Below are 17,979 nucleotides of genomic sequence, written 5' to 3'. Positions count from 1 at the left end.
GAATTCTGTGTTCATACCAAGGGGCTGGAGGCGACCTAGACGGTATATGAGATGTTGCTCCTCCAACCTGAGTTTAGCCTCATCATGGCAGTAGAGGAGGCCATGTATGGACATATCTGAATGGGAGCGGGAAGCAGAGTTGAAGTGGGTGGCTACTGGGAGATTCTGTCTGTTGTGGCAGACGGAGCGGAGGTGCTCGACGAAGCGGTCCCCCAATCTGCGTCGGGTTTCACCAATGTAGAGGAGGCCGCACCAGGAGCACCGGATGCAATAGATGACCCCAACAGACTCACAAGTGAAGTGTTTTCTCTTCACCTTCCCACCCTCCCCCCACCTTCTTTATAGGGCCTCTGCCTCTTCCCTCTACAGTCCTGACGAAGGGTTCCGGCCCAAAACGTCGACTGATCTTTTCCGCAGATGCTGCCCGACCTGCCGAGTTCCTCTAGCGTGTTGTGAGTGTTGCTTTGACCCCAGCATCTGCAGATTATTTGGTGTTTACAGGTTGTTAGACAGAAACATGAATATGCAGGAATAGAGTGTTATGGATCACGTGCAAGCAGAAGAAATTTAGTTCAATGTGTATCATGTTTCATGCAGATAATGTGGGTGGAAGGGCCTATTCCAGTGCTGTGTGATATTAAGGAACACTGGCAGAGAGAGAGAAATGGAGCTAATATTTTCAGGTCGAGTTTATTGTGATGTGTACAAGTGTAATGAAAATATAGCAGCATCACAGACATGTCCTGTAGGTACAGACAACGCTTAGAATATAAATCATACATAAGTTATAGAAGATTGTACTTACTACCCAATACACCTCTGGCAATGAAGGTGCTCCACCTCTGTCTGTCTTTGGCCAATTCTGGTCTTGATTTGGCAGTGTTCAGGGGCTTCCTTCATTGTGTCAGTAGCCTCCTCTCGGTTTCCTGTCAGTCATGCAAGTCCCAGGTGGAGACTGTGGAATACGGTCGCACTCAGATGTAGAAGGATTCTTTATTGCTGTTTCCGTAACAGTTTTGCTTGACCATTCAGGGTTGTTAGCCCTGAGCTGAACCCCTGAACCTGGAGGTCCGGTGGACCACTCTTAGTCTGACCTCTACCCTTTGACCTGTTTGGCATGGGTGACCCTACCAAGAGTCAAAGCAAAAAGCCCTGACTCCAGCCAGCATAGCAAATCAATGAGTTCAAAGTATATTTATTATCAAAGTATGTATAAAGTAAACAACCTTGAGATTCATCTTGCAAGCAGCTACAAAACAAAGAAACACAATGAACCCATTTAAAGAAAAACTCCACACAAGACCATCAAACACACAATGTGCGAAAAAAGAACAAATTGTGCAAACATAGAAACATAGAAAACCTACAGCACAATACAGGCCCTTCAGCCCATAATGCTGTGCTGAACATGTATGTACTTAGAAATTACCTAAGGTTACCCATAGCCCTCTATTTTTCTAAGCACCATGTACCTATCCAGGAGTCTCTTAAAAGACCCTATCGTATCCACCTTCACCACCATCGCCGGCAGCCCATTCCACACACTTGCCACTCTCTGCGTTAAAAAAAACTTACTCCTGACATCACCTCTGTACCTACTTCCAAGCAGTGACTATCCACACGATCAATGCCTCTCATCATCTTATACACCTCTATCAGGTCACCTCTCATCCTCTGTGGCTCCAAGGAGAAAAAGCCGAGTTCACTCAACCTATCTCATAGGGCACACTACCCAATTCAGGCAACATAGAGGAACAATAAAAAGTAAACAAGTAACATTAACTGCAGAGTCCCCGAAAGTAAGTCCATAACTACGCAGCCGCTGAGGCGAGTAGAGCTGGTCCAGGAGCCCAGAGTCAATTCAGCTCTGAAGCCTCTTGGTTAAATCATCCAACCACTAAAAGAAGAAGTAAGTAAAAACACAAGGAACATCATCTGCAGAGACCCTGAAAGTGAGTCCACAGCTGCAGAGTGCGTTCAGTGCGGAAGCAAGTGAAGCCAGTCCAGGAGCCCGATGGCTGCAGGGCAACAGCTGCTCCCAAACCTGGGGGCGTTAGGGTTCCTGCCGGCAGCAGTGAGAAGAGAAAGGTCAAACGCAAACAGGGGGCGCTGATCACCTATTTGTTTTCTGCTCTTGTCCTTTTATCACCGCTTCAATCAGAGTGGAGTAATGGAGTCGACCACAGATTCGTGTTCTGCCATTAGGAATTAACTGAGTGTACACTCTCAGTAATGACTGTAGCTGTTCTCTCTGCTCTCATCTGCGCCGAGTCCCCCAGGTGATCGCAGAAGTGCCAGATTGTTGAGTGGGCTCAAAAATTCATCTTTAAAGGGGAAAATTCCGGCTGTAGTCATCACAGTTCAGAGGAAGTATACTTAGAAGAAGAGTACCTACTAATTTTGTGAGCTGTCTGGAGGGTGTTGCTGTTGGTCGCTGGCGCCGTCTTTCCAGAAGTCACTAACTCTCTCTCTGTGGCCTCTGACTTGCTCATATTTTCTGCTTTGGTTTCCAAATGATTAAAGTCTGCTGTAAACATTGGCCTGAATAGCAGGATGAAAAATGAAACAGTTTGTTTCTATTTATCTTTGCCTAATTAGAGGATCAAAGAATTGGCGAATCTTCCTGAGTTAATATCAGCTCTGCATGTTGCCTAACTCTGGGATCTCATCATTTCAGCTGAGTGTGTTACTGCGGCTCCCTTGCACTGCTGGTTCATTAACTTCTCTAAGTGTGCTCCTCCCCATCAATAGACATCACCATTAGTTTATAGCTACAAAAATGTGTGGGTTGGCTGCGGCACAACTGATAATCATGATAAACACAAGGGCCTTCAGGCGACCACCTGCGAGTCTGTCAGGGTCATCTACCATATCCAGTGATCCTAGTGCAGCCTCCTCTACATCGAGGAGACTTAACGTAGACAGGAGTCTGCTTCGTCGAGAAACTTTGCTCCATCTGCCTCAACAGTCAAGATCTTACAGTGACAACCAATTTTAATTCTACTTCCCTTTCCTATTCCAATGTGTCAGTTCATGGCCTCCTCTACTGCCACGATGAGGCCACTCTCCGGTTGGAGGAGGAACACCTCATATTCTGTCTGGGAAGCCTCCAACCTGATGGTGTGAACATTGATTTCTCTAATTTCCAATAGTTTATCTTCTCTCCCCTTCTCTTTTTCATTCCACATTCTGGTTCCTATCTTATCCCTTCTCTTCACCTCACCTGCTCATCACCTCCCTCTGTACCCCTCCTCCTTCCCTTTCTCCCATTGTCCACTGTCCTGATCTGTCAGATTCCTTCCTCAGCCATTTAGCTTTTCCACTTATCCACTTCATTCCCCTCTCCCCCACCCACCCACTTTCCCCCTCACCTGTCACCTGTCAGCTTGTACTCCTTCCTCCTCTCACTAACTTCTTATTCTGGCTTCTTCCTCCATCCTCTCCAGTCCAGATGAAGGGTCTCAGTCTGAAACGTTCAGTGTTAATTCTCCACAGACGCTGACTGACCTGAGTTTGACTGTTTATTCCACTCCATGGAGGCTGACTGACCTGAGTCTGATTGTTTTTCCTCTGTGTAGATGCTGCCTGACCTGCTGAGTTCCAAATGTCTGAAGTAGATTTATTAAAGGAATTACATATACTATGTCACCATATGCAACTTTGAGATTCACTTTCTTGTGGGCATACTCTAATGCCATAGTAGAATAATAACTGTAATAGAATCAATAAAAGACTGCACCAGCTGGGCGTTCAATTGGTATGCAAGAGACAACAAACTCTGCAAATACTAAAAGTAAGAAATGATAAAAGTAAATAAATAAACAATAAATATCAAGAACATGAGATGAAGGGTCCGTGAAAGTAAGTCCATAGGTTGTAGGAACATTTCAGTAGTGGGGCAAGTGAAATTGTGTAAATTATCTTATTCCCTTTGGTTCAAGAGCCTGATGGTTGAGGGGTAATAACTATTCCTGATCCTGGGGGTGTGAGTCCTGAGGCTCCTGTACCTTCTCCCTGATGGCAGCAGCGAGAAGAGAGCATGACCTGGGTGGTGGGGGACCCTGATGATGGATGCTGTTTTGTGTGTACTGATGACAATGTGTTATTTGGGTCTTGATGACTGTGTTCCTGCTCTTCCTCCAGTTGCTGCTTGCTGTTTGTGAGAAAAACACTACCATCAGCACCAGTTGTCAGGGTGCCATGCTGCCATCCATCACCAACGTCATTAACCTGGCCGACAGCCATGACCGCGCAGCCTTTGCCATGGTAACGCACGTGAAGCAGGAGCCGCGGGAGAGGGAGAACAGTGAGAGCAAAGAGGAGGTAATTTGTTGCTGGAAAATTGTACTTTTCCCTCTTCTATTGACCTGCAGAGCCCACTAACTAGTGAAACAATGTGGAAGTTCAGAATCAGAAACCGATTTATTATCACTGACTTATGTTGCGAATTTTGCTGTTTTGTGGCAGCGGTGTAGTGCAATCAGTTTTGGAAAAACTATCGATTACAATAATAAATATATGAAAAATAGTGCAAAAAGAAAGCAAGAAGTGAGGTAGTGTTCATGGTCCATTCAGAAATCTGATGGCTGACTGGAAGAAGCTGTTCCTAAAATATTGAATACATGTTTTCAGGCTCCTGTACTTCCTCCCTGGTGGTAATAATGAGAAGGGAGCGTGTCCTGGGAGGTGGGGGTCCTTAATGATGGAGGATCTTTTGATGAAGGCCTCCATGGTGGGGAAGCTAGTGCCCATGATGGAGTTTGCTGAGTTTAGAACCCTGTTTGACTTTCTCCCATCCTGTGCAGTGGCCCCTCCGTACCAGACGATGATGTAAACAGTTAGAATGCCCTTCATGGCAACTGTAGAAATTTGCTAGTTTATGGTGACATACCAAATTTCCTCAAACTCCTAATGAAATTTAGCTGCTGGCTTGCATTCTCCATAATTGCATCAATATGTTGGGCCCAGAATAGATCTTCAGAGATGTTGGCACCCAAGAACTTAAAGCTACTCACCCCTCAATGAGAACTGTTGTTCTCCTGATTTCTGAGGTAAAGCATTAGACAAACTGAATCAAGCCAGGACTAGCTCTGTGTCTGTTACAAAGTAGATTGAGGCTGGATTCCTTGAACACAGTTCTTGTTAATTATGTGGGAAAATTTTCATTTGCCTTTAGGCACACCACAGCGCTTGTAAAAGGGTTTTCCTCTGTGTATTAGCAACTTCAGACCCACGTGACCAGCCAGCCCTGGGCCATATTTCTGTTAGAAAGCCAACATCATTTTAAGATTATAAAATTGAGCCTTGGTTGGTCAGTGTGAGAAAGGTTACCGCAGTGAAGAATTTGCCTCGTGAAATGTGAGTGCTCTCTCTGGGGTAGAGTAACTACTTCCCCTTTTAAATTAGGCAGATTAATGAAATACAGCATGACTTTATTTTAAGGGAAACACTTTATTAAATAATGTTTCAACAGCCTGCATTGCCCTAGGATCACATACAAAAAAAAATCAGTGAGAAACTGAACTGTGGCGCCACGTTCAGGAAAAGTAAATGTGTTGTGGCCATATAGACTCAGTGGACACTTTATTAGATACCTCCTGCACCTAATAATGTGACCAATGAGTGTGTGTTCATGCTCTTCTGCCTTAGCCCATATCACGGTTCAATATGTTGTGTGTTCAGAGATGCTCTTCCACACGCCACTGTTGAAACGTGTGGTTATTTGAGTTACTGTTGCCTTCTTGTCAGCTTGAACCAGTTTGGCCATTTCCTCTGACCTCATTAACAAGGTATTTTAACCACAGAACTGTTGTTCTCTGAATATTTTTATTTTGCTTTTCGCACCATTCTCTGTAAACTCTGGAGACTGTGCATGAAAATCCTAGGAGATGAGCAGTTTCTGAGATACTCCAACTACCCTGTTTGGCACCAGCAATAATTCCACAGTTAAAGTCACTTAGATCATATTTCTTCCCCATTCTGATTTTTGGTCGGAACGGTGATTCTCAACCATTTTTTGGCCACTGCCCCCTTAGGAACTCTTCTCAGGTTTCCAGACCCCCCCCCTTTCAAACAGGGATACAACACGAACAGATAGACAGAAAATCATTTATTATTGAACACCAAGAAAACTTGAACATTCTGACATACTACACAAAACTTAAAAAAAGACTGTATGCGATGAAACCATACGATAAGTATTCCACTGAATACTGCCAACACTTTTTTTTCACCAAGGAACTCATGGGTAGAATTATTTCTGAAAATAATAAGCGTGTGAAATACAGATACATTACTGACAAAAAATGCTGTCACCTGGAGCCAGGGATTTTTTTTTCGGTGACTTCATATGCAGTAATAAAGACTTTTCACAACCTACCTTAATGTATAATATATCCAAACATATATAAAAAAGGCCTAGCCAGACGTGCTGATCTTCGGAGAATGAAGTATGGCGATAATAGATGGGAGAACCCTTGATTGAATACGTTGACCCGGTGCAGTCTGATTCGCGACTGACTCTGAAGTGAGGCTGTGTGGGAGGAGCTTAAGCAATGAATTTACCAGGTGCGCCGAATTCAAACGGTGTGTTGGAAAGTTATTATAAATAGGAGGGAGACTATTAACTCCAATGAAGGTTGCTGCTCGGGTATTTCATCGGTTCAGTTACCAGGGCCCCCATAAACCCTTGGGGCTCCCCTTCTCACAGTTTTCAGTCGGTGGCCCCCTTTCAATGTGCCAGGGCCCCTGTTGAGAATGACTGCTCTAGACCATATCTGCAAGGGATATGCATTGAGTTGCTACCACATGATTGGTTGATTAGATATTTGCATTAACAAGCAGGTATACCTAATAAAGTGGCCACTGAGTATATCTAAACAATTACTGTTTCTGTTTTCCACTAACTGGAGTGGGCTTTGTTTCCTAATCTTCTCAATGTTTGATGTTGTATATAGTGGAATACTGTTAATTGGTTTATTTGTTGTCACATGGAATCAGATACATGATTCATGTCCTAATGAAGGGTCTTGGTCTGAAACATCGACTGTTTATTTCTCTCTATAGATGGTGGCTGACGTGCTGAGTTCCTCCAGCATTTTGTGTGTATTGCTCAAGATAGAGTGACAAGCTTTTGTTTGTGTACCATCCAGAAAGATCTTTCAAAACACTAACAGGTCAAGATGGTATAAAGGAGAAATGCAGAATTTAGTCAGAATCAGGTTTAATAACACTGACATATATCATGAAATTTGTTGTTTTGTGGCAGCAGTACATTGCAATACTTAAAACATGCTATAAATTACAATAAGAAATGTATATTAAAAATTAAGTTTTACATATAGTGCAAAAAGAGTAAAATAGTGGTGTAGTGATCATGGGTTGGTTCATTGTCCTTGTGGAAATCTGATGCAGAGGGTTAGATGTAGTGTTACAGAGAGTGCGGTTCAGGGAGACTGTAATAAGGTGCAAGGAATATTGGGAGATCTTTTACATTTAAAAAGTTCATGCAAGAGATTTATAACAACAGAAGCTGCTCTTGATGCTGGTGGTATGCATATTGAAAGCTTTTGTATTTTTTGCCCATTGGGAGGTGGGAGAAGGAAGAATGTCTGGGGTGGCGGGGGCCCTTGGTTATTTGTTTTATTTATTTTTATTTAGAGATACAGCACGGTACCAAGCCCTTCTGACCCAACAAGCCTAATTACACCCATATGACCAATTAACCTACTAACCTGTATGCCTTTGGAGCGTGGGAGGAAACTGGAGCACCCGCAGGAAACCCACGTGGTCATGGGGAGAACAGATGAACAGTGGGAGTATTGTATCTGGGTCGTTGGTGCTGTGATAATGTTATGCTAATCACTACACTACCATGCCACCCTAAGCTTGAATTCCCTGCTTTCCCAAGGTAGCATGAAGTGTAGACATCATTTGGATTTACAGTGACAGATTGTTTTTTTTAAACAGATCTGGAAATTCCATGGCCTAGGTCTCTAGGTACTCATTGGGCTATAATTAATTCTTAGCAGGATGTATTTGTTTAAGGGAATATACTCAGAAAGGTGTGGGAGGTGTTTAAGGAGAAAATTGCAATGCTTGCGTTCTAGTTAGCTGACGATGTGAATGGTGGATTGAAGGAAACCAGTGAGACAAGAGCTTGTGTGAATTTCCACCTACGATTTTGAATAGCTGCTGATAAATGTTTATTTTGTAGATCTGAGCTCCTTTTGCAGATGGTGTCCTGTATGAAAAGATCAGCTTTATTTGGCACATGTGCATCGAAGCATACAGTGAAATGCACTGTTTGCATTAATACAATACAGTCTGAGGATGTGCTGGGGACAGGCCACACATGTCACTATGCTTCTGGTGCCAACATAGCGTGCCCACTACTTACTCCCTAACTTGCACGTCTTTGGGATGTGGCAGGAATTTGGAGCACCCGGAAGAAACCCAAGCAGTAACAGGGAAAACATATAAATTCCTTACAGATAGCAATGGGAATTGAACCCTGATCTAACAACTGGTACTGTGAAGCGTTATGCTAACCACTATGCTTCTGTACTGCTCCAAAATGGGGCTGAGAGGAAAATCAGATCAGCCATGATGAAATGGCGGAGCAGACTCAATGGGCCAAATGGCCTAATTCTGCTCCTATGTCTTATGGTCTAAATGGCTAAAATTATTTAAATCTATGGCGCTGCTTTCAGTTATACTGATCCTGGTAAAGCAATAAGCATAGCAATAAGAGTTAGCATTTTATCTTCGGTGCAAATGAGTATTTGTAATATTTTTCTCAATAATTCTTACCTAGGATGTGGAAATTGATATTGAGCTGGCACCTGGAGATCAGAGCAGTACGCCAAAAACCAAGGAGCAATCTGAAAAGGATGCTGGGAACCAGCTGCACATGCTGACAAACAGGCACGATAAGTTCCTGGACTCTCTTAGAGAAGTAAAAGTGAGTACTGTGGAGACTTTTAATGGGTGGAAGCTCACCTGCTTCTTGTTTCTTTCATTTGAAAGTTGAATATATTATCATACTTTTATGCCTCGGTGCAATGAAAAACATTGTGTATTTGCATAGTTTGTTATCTTTTGCACATTGTTTGCTTGTCAGTCTTTGTAGTTTTACACTGATTCTATTGCATATCTTTGTTCTACCCATAAGAAAGTGAATCTTGGGCTAGTAATCGGTGAGATAAATTTACTTTGAACTTTGAAACTTGCAGCAGTATCACAGAAACATAGCTCCAGATAGGCAGCAATCACAAGAAAATTAACTTCAGCATAAATTATTCATTAGAAAATACAGATAGAACCAAAAACAAGTCAATTTTTGGTGCAAAGTCGTAATAGTCTTGCATATGAAGGGCTTAGGCCCAAAACATTGACTGTTTATTCCTCTTCATGGATGCTGCCTGGCCTGCTGAGATCCAGCATTTTTTTGTGTGTTGCTAAATTGTAGTGATTAGAGTTACGCCAGATGGTTCTAGAACCAAATGATTGAAGGGAAATAGATGTTCTTGAACTTGGTGTGGGACCTCAGGCTTCTGTACCTCCTGCCTGTTGGTAGCTGTGAGAAGCTAAATTGTAGCTGATTAGGGTTCTGCCAGTTCGTTTAGTGTCCACTAGTATCAGATAAGCAGCATTCACAAGCAAAATATAAATCAAACATAAATTATATTCATTTTTGACAAGAAAAAACAAAATCAGAACAATGTAATCAATGCCCACTTTAGTGCAGTGATCAATGTTTTGCTAAATTGTAGTGATTAGAGTTGTGCTGATTGGTTCTAGAACCGGATGGTTGAAGGGAACTAGATGTTCTTGAGCCTGGTGGTGTGGGACTAAAGGCTTCTGTACCTCCTGTGGATGGTAGCAGAAAGAAGATGGCGTGGGCTGGATGTGTGCCCTATTTCTCTCCTGTATGCTGACTCATCGTTACCTGTGATTCGCTCAGCAACTTGTTTATGGGATGTGGTTATCACTGGCAGTGCAACATTTATTGGCAATCCCTAACTTCATTTGAGCTGAGGAGAGTCAACCTGTTGCGGGTGTGGAGTCACATATAGATCAGAAAAGATAAGGAAGGCAGATGTACACCAGAAGGCAGAGGAGCAGAATTGTCACAAATCCAATCTCCTGCCTTCTTACTGTAAAAAAAAACACACACACACAGATTTACTCATTAGAGAATATTGGAGAATGGGTTGTTAAACCAGTCCAGCCATTTTGTTGTTATTATTAGTATCGTCTCCATGTACTATGGAGAGAGGTTGGGATTTTTTCATTGGCGTGTGGGAGAATAAGGGGGTGATTTTACAGAGAAGATGAATATTATGAGAGACACTGACAGGTTGAGTGCGCGCACTCTTTTTTTACTGGGTTGTGGAATCAAAACCTAGAGGGCATATGCTTAAGGTGAGAGAGGAGAAATTGAATAGGGATCTGAGGGGTAACTTTTTCTATCCAGAATGTGATCGGTATATGGATTAGGCTGCTCGGGGAAGTGGTTGAGGCAGGTAGAGATCATTGACACCACTTAAAAGGTACTTGGGCAGGTACGTGGATAGGAAAGATTTAGAGCAGATTCCCAACCTGGGGTCCATGGACCCCTTGGTTAATAGTAAGGCCCCATAGTGCTAACAAGGTTGGAAAACCCTGGTTAGAGGGACGTGGATCAAATGCTGGCAAATGAGACAAGTGTAGTTGGCATGGACCAGTTGGGCTAAGGTCTCCATTTCTGTACACTGCGACTCTGTTACTGAAACTAGTTTGTTTCCGGTTAAATTCCAGAGTTATTAATTGAATGTACATTTCCTGGCTTCTATGGTGGGATTCAAATTGCTGTTCTTGGATCAGTGATTCCCAGCTCTATTCATCTAACGAGTTAACTGGTACCTTAGCCGCACCCACAGCAGATTCCTGTTACTTACTGTGTGCAAAGTACAGATGCCGTGCAGTTGGATTTTGCAGCGTATTTTTTCCTTTTAAATGCATAAGAAATTCAAGTGAAACAAGGCCATAGTCATAAGATCTAGGAACAGAATTAAGTCATTCAGCCCATCGGGACTGCTCTGCTCTACTATTCAGTCATGGCTGATTTTTTTATTTCAACCCCATTCTCACATCTTCTCCCCATAACCCTTAACCCACTTATCAATCGAGATCTCCGTCTTAAATACACCCAGTGACTTGGCCTCCACAGCTCCTCACACATTCACCAAATGAAATTCCTCCTCATCTAAGTTTTAAAGGGACTTCCCTTAAATCTGAGGCTGTGCCCTTGGATCCCAGACTCTTCTATTAATGGAAACATCCTCTTCACATCCACTCTACCAGGCCTTTCAATATCTGATAGGTTGCAATGAGACTCCCACCCCCACCCCAACATTCTTCTAAATTCCAATGAGTAGACTCAGAGTCATCAAATGTCTGTCATACGTTAACCCTTTCATTCCCATAATCATTCTAATGAACCTCTTCTGGACCCTCTCCATTGCCAGCACATCTTTTCTTAGATGGGTTTATTCCACGCTATATCTCTAAATAAGTGATCAATAAATTGGAGCGGATCCAAGTCACTTCTCAGACATGAGATGATGTGTTTCTTCACCAACCTGTCAAAGCACTTCACTACAGTGGATGTACTGGACAATAGTCATTGGGGCAGGTTATCACGTTCTTCTTAGGCAGAGGTATAATTGAAGCCTCCTTGAAGCAGCTACTTCAACCATCAGGCTTCTGAACCAGTGTGGATTTATTCACTTGTCACAACACTGAACCAATTCCACAACCTATGGATTCACTTTCGAGGATTCTACAGCTCGTGTTCTCAGTATTACTTATTTTCTATTCATTATTATTATTTTTTGTATTTGCACAGTTTGTCTTTTGCACCGTGATTGTTTGTCAGTCTCTATGTGTGGTTTCTCATTGATTTCTTTGTTCTACTGTGAATGTCTGCAAGAAAATGAATCTCAGGCTTGTATACAGTGACATATAGCTATGTTTTTTGATAATAAAATTACTTTGAACTTTGTTTTTTTTTCACCATTTGGAATCTGGAAACAATAGTTTTATGAAGTTCTGGAAGCTTTGGCTTTTTTTGTGCTTTGACATGGTTTTATTTTGAAGCCTGAAAGCCGAAAAGGCAGCAGAATCAGACAGAATAGTAAATCCTAAAAGAAAATTGGATGGACACTTAAGGGTTTGCAAAGAAATTGTGGAGCGGACGAGAAGGATCCCAGGAATGAAAAGGTTAATGCATGAGGCGCGCTTGATGTCTCGGGGCCTGTATCCACTGGAATTCAGAAGAATGAAGGGGAATCTCATTAAAACCTATCACATAGTGAAAGGCCTAGATAGAGTGGATGTGGTGAGGATGTTTCCTGTAGTGGGAGAGACTAGGAACAGAGGACACAATCTCAGGATAAGATATTCCTTTAGAAGAGATGAGGAGGAATTTGTTTAGCCAGAGGGTGATGAATCTGTTGAATTCATTGCCACACACAGTTGTGCAGTCCAAGTCACTGAGTATATTTAAGGCTGAGGTTGATAGCTTCTTGATTAGTCAGGGCATCAAAGGATGCGGGGAGAAAGCGGGAGAATAGATTTGAAAGGGATTCCATCAGCTATGATGGAATGGCAGAGCAGACTTGATGGGCTGAATAACCTAATTCTGCTCCAATGTCATATAGTTTTATGGACTAATTTGGTAGCTTTCTGTCAAGAGCTGGCACAGATTCGGAAAGTCTGACAACAAGGTCCATTTCCCGACCCACTGTTGTGTCCATGGTGAAAAGGTAAAGATGTGATGTGTGCATGTGTGGTGATATTTGAGAGGTGCACTTAATTAAATTGGCACAGATGGCCTATTTATGCAAATAAATGCTATTAATGGCAATGAGCGATGCGTTAATGGCTTGTGTTGAAGCAGTCTCACTTAGTTATACAGTCCTTATTGTGTCATTTTGCTGGCCCAAGGTTGATGTGTTGATGGTGGAGTTTAGAGTCTCACTAAGATGTTTGCTTTTCTTTTAATTTCTTTTGCAGTTACTTCTGAAGGAGACCCTACTATGAGGAATTCGGTTGTGTGAAATATTTAATTGATGAATGTCATTCAAAGTCAAAGTCAAGTTTATTGTCCTGTGCACAAGTACACAGGGTGGAATGGTAGCGTAGTGCTTAGAACAATGAATGAATGAATGAAATTTATTTTGGTCAGTACAAGCATAACAAAAAGCGTCATTTTCAACGATGATTTCATAAGACAAAATTTCAACAAAAAACATAGATATTCTTTAATGCTTTACAATACCAGCCAACCGTGCTCACTTCCCACCGCTGCCTGTAAGGAGTTGTACATTCTCCCTGTGGCTGGGTGCATTTACTCTGGGTGATCCAGTTTCCTCCCGCAGTCCAAAGACATTCTGGTTCGTAGTTTAATTGGGCATTTATTGTAAATTGTCCTGTGATTAAACTAGGGTTAAATGGGGGGTTGTTGAGCAGCACGGAAGGGCTGGTTCTGTGCTGAATCTCAATAAAATAAAAGAAATCCATGTGTGCATCAGCGTCTCGGGCACACAGCATCAGATGAGCAGCATTCACAAGAAAATTATTTTAACATAAACTATGCACAATGTTTACAAAATGCAGTTAGAATAAAAGAAGTCCATTTACTACAAACTGGTCATAGTGTTCCTGATGACGGATCTCAGCCCGAAACGTTGACTGTTTATTCCCCTCCTTAGATGCTGAGTTCCTCCGGCATTTTGTGTTTGAATCTCAGAGTGTTGCTAAACTGTAGTGATTAGGATGTGTGGTAGTAACCCTGCACATGGAGTGGAAATATGAAAAACTGCAGATGCCAGGAAAGCTGAAATAAACACGGTGTGGGGGGTGGGGGGGTGAGCACATGTCAGAGGAAAGTATAGGGGGGATGTCAGAGATTTTTACACTGTTGTCGGTGTATGGGGTGGTGGTGTAGGCCGATACATTTGGGGCATTTCAGAGACTTAGGCACATGGATGATAGAAAACTGGAGGGCTATGTAGGAGCAAAGGGTTAGATTGATCTTAGAGTAGATTAAAAGTTCAACAGATCATCGTAGGTCATATGACCGGTACTGTAGTCAAATAAAATCACCAAACTGTAGTGATTACAGTTTTGCCGGATGTTTCAAGGACCGAATGGTTGAAGGGAAGTAGCTGTTCTTGAACCTGGTGGTGTAGGACTAAAGACTTCTGTACCTCTTGCCCAGTGGTAACTGTGAGAAGATGGAATGGCCTGGATGGCAGGGATCTTTGATGACGGATGTTGCCGCCTTGAGGTGGCACCTCCTGCTGATACCAACACTGGGCTTGATCCTGCTTCTGAATTATTTTGACAGCTGCCAAACCTCAAGTCAAACGTGGGCAACATAACATGGTGTAGTGTGGGGGCTGAAGGAGAGAGGGGAGCAAGGTGGAGGACAGTATAACAGAGAGGGGTTCAAGAAAAGGGTGAGGCTAAGGTCGTGTCAGTATTCTTGTTTGTGTTCAGAGAGACCGTGTGTGTGTGTGTGTGTGTGTGTGTGTGTGTGTGTGTGTGTGTGTGTGTGTGTGTGTGAGATTTCTAGTCACCACTGAATTGCAATCTTGCTCTGTCAGGTCCTTGTGGTGGCTGGGGTACAACTGTCAGCCCATGCCAGTGAATTTATGTCATAGATTTACACAGCACAGAAATAGGTCCTTCAGCCCCAACTAATCCATGCCAGCCAATTCGCCATAAGGCACAGGAGAAGAATTTGTTCCGCCATTTGATCATGGCTGATTTATTTACACATATCCATGTTGGCTTTGTAGAGAAATGCTGTCCCACACTCTCTGCTTTCCCCTTTTGCTCTGCAAATGATTCTCCCTCAGGCCCCTATCTAGATTTTAATTTTAAAAGCAGAAATGTCATATTTTTCACCTGACAGTATGAAGACTTTGAGAGTTGTTGATGCTTGTATCACTCATCCTGAGTGCTGTCTGCTCATTCTGACATATTAAACTGCAGGCTGAAATGCTGGAGGGCAGTTAGGAAGACAGCACAACACATCCCTGGGTCACAATTTGTAGAGCAGTCCGAGAATAATTTCAAATAACTTTCTTCAAGGAGGTGAATGAGAATGCCTTGATATAAGAACATAAGGCCTTATGCCATATAAATATAAATAAGCCAATGGTGTGACATAATTGGTTTATTATTGTCATTATTTTCTATCACTTATTTGCACCTCTCATTGTTACCGAAAATGGCGATTTTGTTTTTGAAGAAAGGATGGGAGAATGTTGTTTACTTAATTCTGATCATCTTTCCCTTCTCTCACCTTTGATAGACTGGTGCTCTGCTGAATGCTTATGTCCAGCTGTGTCACATTAGCACCGCGCTGGCTGAGAAGACGTGGATCCAGCTCTTTCCAAGGCTCTGGAAAATACTATCTGACCGGCAACAACATGTGAGTCTTCAGACATGTACACACGGCCCCTAATCTTTTAACACAAGTATTCTACACTCTTTGGGTGAATATGATCGATTCATATTTAAGAGAGACCCACTGTTTTGTGAACTTGAAATCAAGTAAACATTTACGGCTATCTTTGGGTTTACGGTATGCGAATCTACTGTAGCTTCCAAACTGTGAGTGGATGCGATGACCATAACTTCGTCAACTCAACACTGAACTGATTCCACGACCTTTGGACTCAAGTTCTCAGCATTGTTGATCTATCTGTCTGTCTGTCATATTTGCACTGTTTGTCTTTTGCACATTAATTGTTTGTCAGTCTCAGATTGTGTGTGTTTTTTCAATGATTCTGTCATATTTCTTTGCAAGAAAGTGAATCTCAAGGTGACATTTGCGTGCTTTGATATACATTTACTTTGAATTTGAACTTGCACGACGTTGGAAACAGACCCATCAGCTCACCAGGTCCACGCTAATTCTTCACTGATGCTGTTTCATTCTCCCTCTATTCTCCAAATATGGACTTCTTCACCCTACAATCTACCTCAATGTGGCCTTGCACCTTCTTCTTTGCTTGCACTGTAACTGTAACACTTTAAGCTGCATTAGAGTCATAGAAAAGTACAACACAGAAACAGGCCCTTTGGCCCATCTAGTCCATGCTGAAGCACTTAATCTGCCTACTCCCATCGGCCTGCACATGGACCATAGCTCTCCATACCCCTGTCATCCATATATCTATCCAAACTTTGCTTAAACGTTGAAATCGAGCTTGCATGTACTACTTATGCTGACAGTTCATTCCATACTCTCATGACCCTCTGAATGAAGAAGTTTCCCCTCATGTTCCCTTCAAACTTTTCACTTTTCACCCTTAACCCATGACCTCTGGTTATGGTCCCACCCAACCTCAGTGGAAAAAGCTACTTGCATTTACCCTCAATCGGCGAACCTGAGTGAGCTACATTTTCTCATGGTAAATGACATTCTGTTATTGTTTTCTACTGTGCAACCTCGGTGTACTGATGGAATGAAATGATCTGTATGGATGTCGTGCAAAATCTGTACCTCCTGCCACCATGGCAGCATCGAGACAAGGTCATGTCCAGGATGGTGGAGATTCCGGTGATGGATGCGCCATCCTGAATAGGAAGTCGGGATCATTTTACAACCATGTTTAAAGTTCCAAGGGATAGAATAAAGAAAGGGAGTAGACTCTGTTCTCTAATTAATTAATCACACTAGGACATGTACCTTGAAACCCTAAGCTGTTTGTCTATTATAACATATTGAGACTGCTCTGTACTCATGGACCACGAGAAGATTCCTCTGCACTCTCCATTCTGAGCAGCTTTTTTCTCAGTCATTGTACGGAAAAAGCATTTTCCACACTTCCAAGGTCAGAACATTGATGTCAACGATCATTTTACACCTAGTGGCCGGTTTATTAGGTACACCTGCTTGTTAATGGAAGTATTTAATCAGCCAATCATATGGGTGCAACTCAGTGCATAAAAGTATGCAGATGTGGTCAAGAAGTTCAGCTGTTCAGACCAAGCATTAGAATGGGGTAGAAATGTGATCTAACTTACTTTGACTATGATTTGATTGTTGGTGCCAAACAGGATGGTTTGAGTATCTCAGAAACTGCTGATTTCCTGGGATTTTCACGCACAACAGTCTCCAGAGGTTAAACAATGGTGCAAAATACAAAACAAAAACATCCAGTAAGCTGTGGTTTTGTGGACAAAAATGCCTTGTTAATGAGAGAGGTCAGAGGAGAATGGCCGGACTGGTTCAAACTGACAGGAGGGTGAGAGTAACTGAAATAACCACACGTTACAACAGTGGTGTGCAGAAGAGCATCTCTGAATGCACAACACATCGAACCGTGAAGCGGATGGGCTACAGCAACAGAAGACCATGAACATACATTCAGTGGCGTCTTTATTAGGTACAGGAGATGGCTGATAAATTGGCCACTGGGTGGACATCGAGAGGTTTTTCCAATCTTCCTTGGTCCTAGAAAACAGTAGCAGCCACAGCTTCAAGGGCAGCTTCCCTCAGCAGCAAGTCTGAGCTGTGAAACAATTTAGTATTCATCCTTTGATATAATCCTTTATCCAAATTTGACATCAGAGGAAGAAGCACTTCACTGCAACTATTAGTTCCGTAGAGAGATGGCTCTCGAGATCAGTGTTGTGAGGATTTGCAACTGATGTTGGTATCTCGCTGGCTGCCCTGGGGAGAAGTTAAAACACCTTTCCAAGTTAACAGATTTCGTGCAAATATTTCTTCGAAAATCATTTTGCATTTGATTTTCTGTTCAGTGAAAAGACAGCTTCATTATTAATTGCAATCAGAGATGTGAGTTTGTGCTTGCTTTTCTGGTTGGTTGGCTGCAGGCAGATTGATGAAAGAGAAATAGTGAAATAAACCAAAGTGCAAACCGGCTCAATAAACAGATCCAGGTCAAGTCTGAT

The 17,979-nt window shown here is 42.5% G+C and overlaps 1 protein-coding gene across 2 annotated transcripts in view; it reads left to right on the top strand.

Moving 5' to 3' along the window:
* trrap (transformation/transcription domain-associated protein) overlaps positions 1 to 17,979 on the top strand; it is a 317,959-nt gene that overhangs the window by 185,101 nt on the left and 114,879 nt on the right. For both annotated transcript variants that reach the window (XM_063059362.1, XM_063059361.1), the window contains exons 50-52: positions 4,144 to 4,323; positions 8,816 to 8,962; positions 15,368 to 15,487. In XM_063059362.1, the coding sequence (XP_062915432.1) occupies positions 4,144 to 4,323; positions 8,816 to 8,962; positions 15,368 to 15,487 (447 nt within the window). The remainder of the gene's footprint in view (positions 1 to 4,143; positions 4,324 to 8,815; positions 8,963 to 15,367; positions 15,488 to 17,979) is intronic.

This window comes from Mobula hypostoma, chromosome 9 (genome assembly GCF_963921235.1).
Source record: "Mobula hypostoma chromosome 9, sMobHyp1.1, whole genome shotgun sequence".
Classification (NCBI taxonomy): domain Eukaryota; kingdom Metazoa; phylum Chordata; class Chondrichthyes; order Myliobatiformes; family Myliobatidae; genus Mobula; species Mobula hypostoma.
The sequence above is the reverse complement of the archived record's forward strand: the minus strand, read 5'-3'. Positions and strand labels throughout refer to the sequence as shown.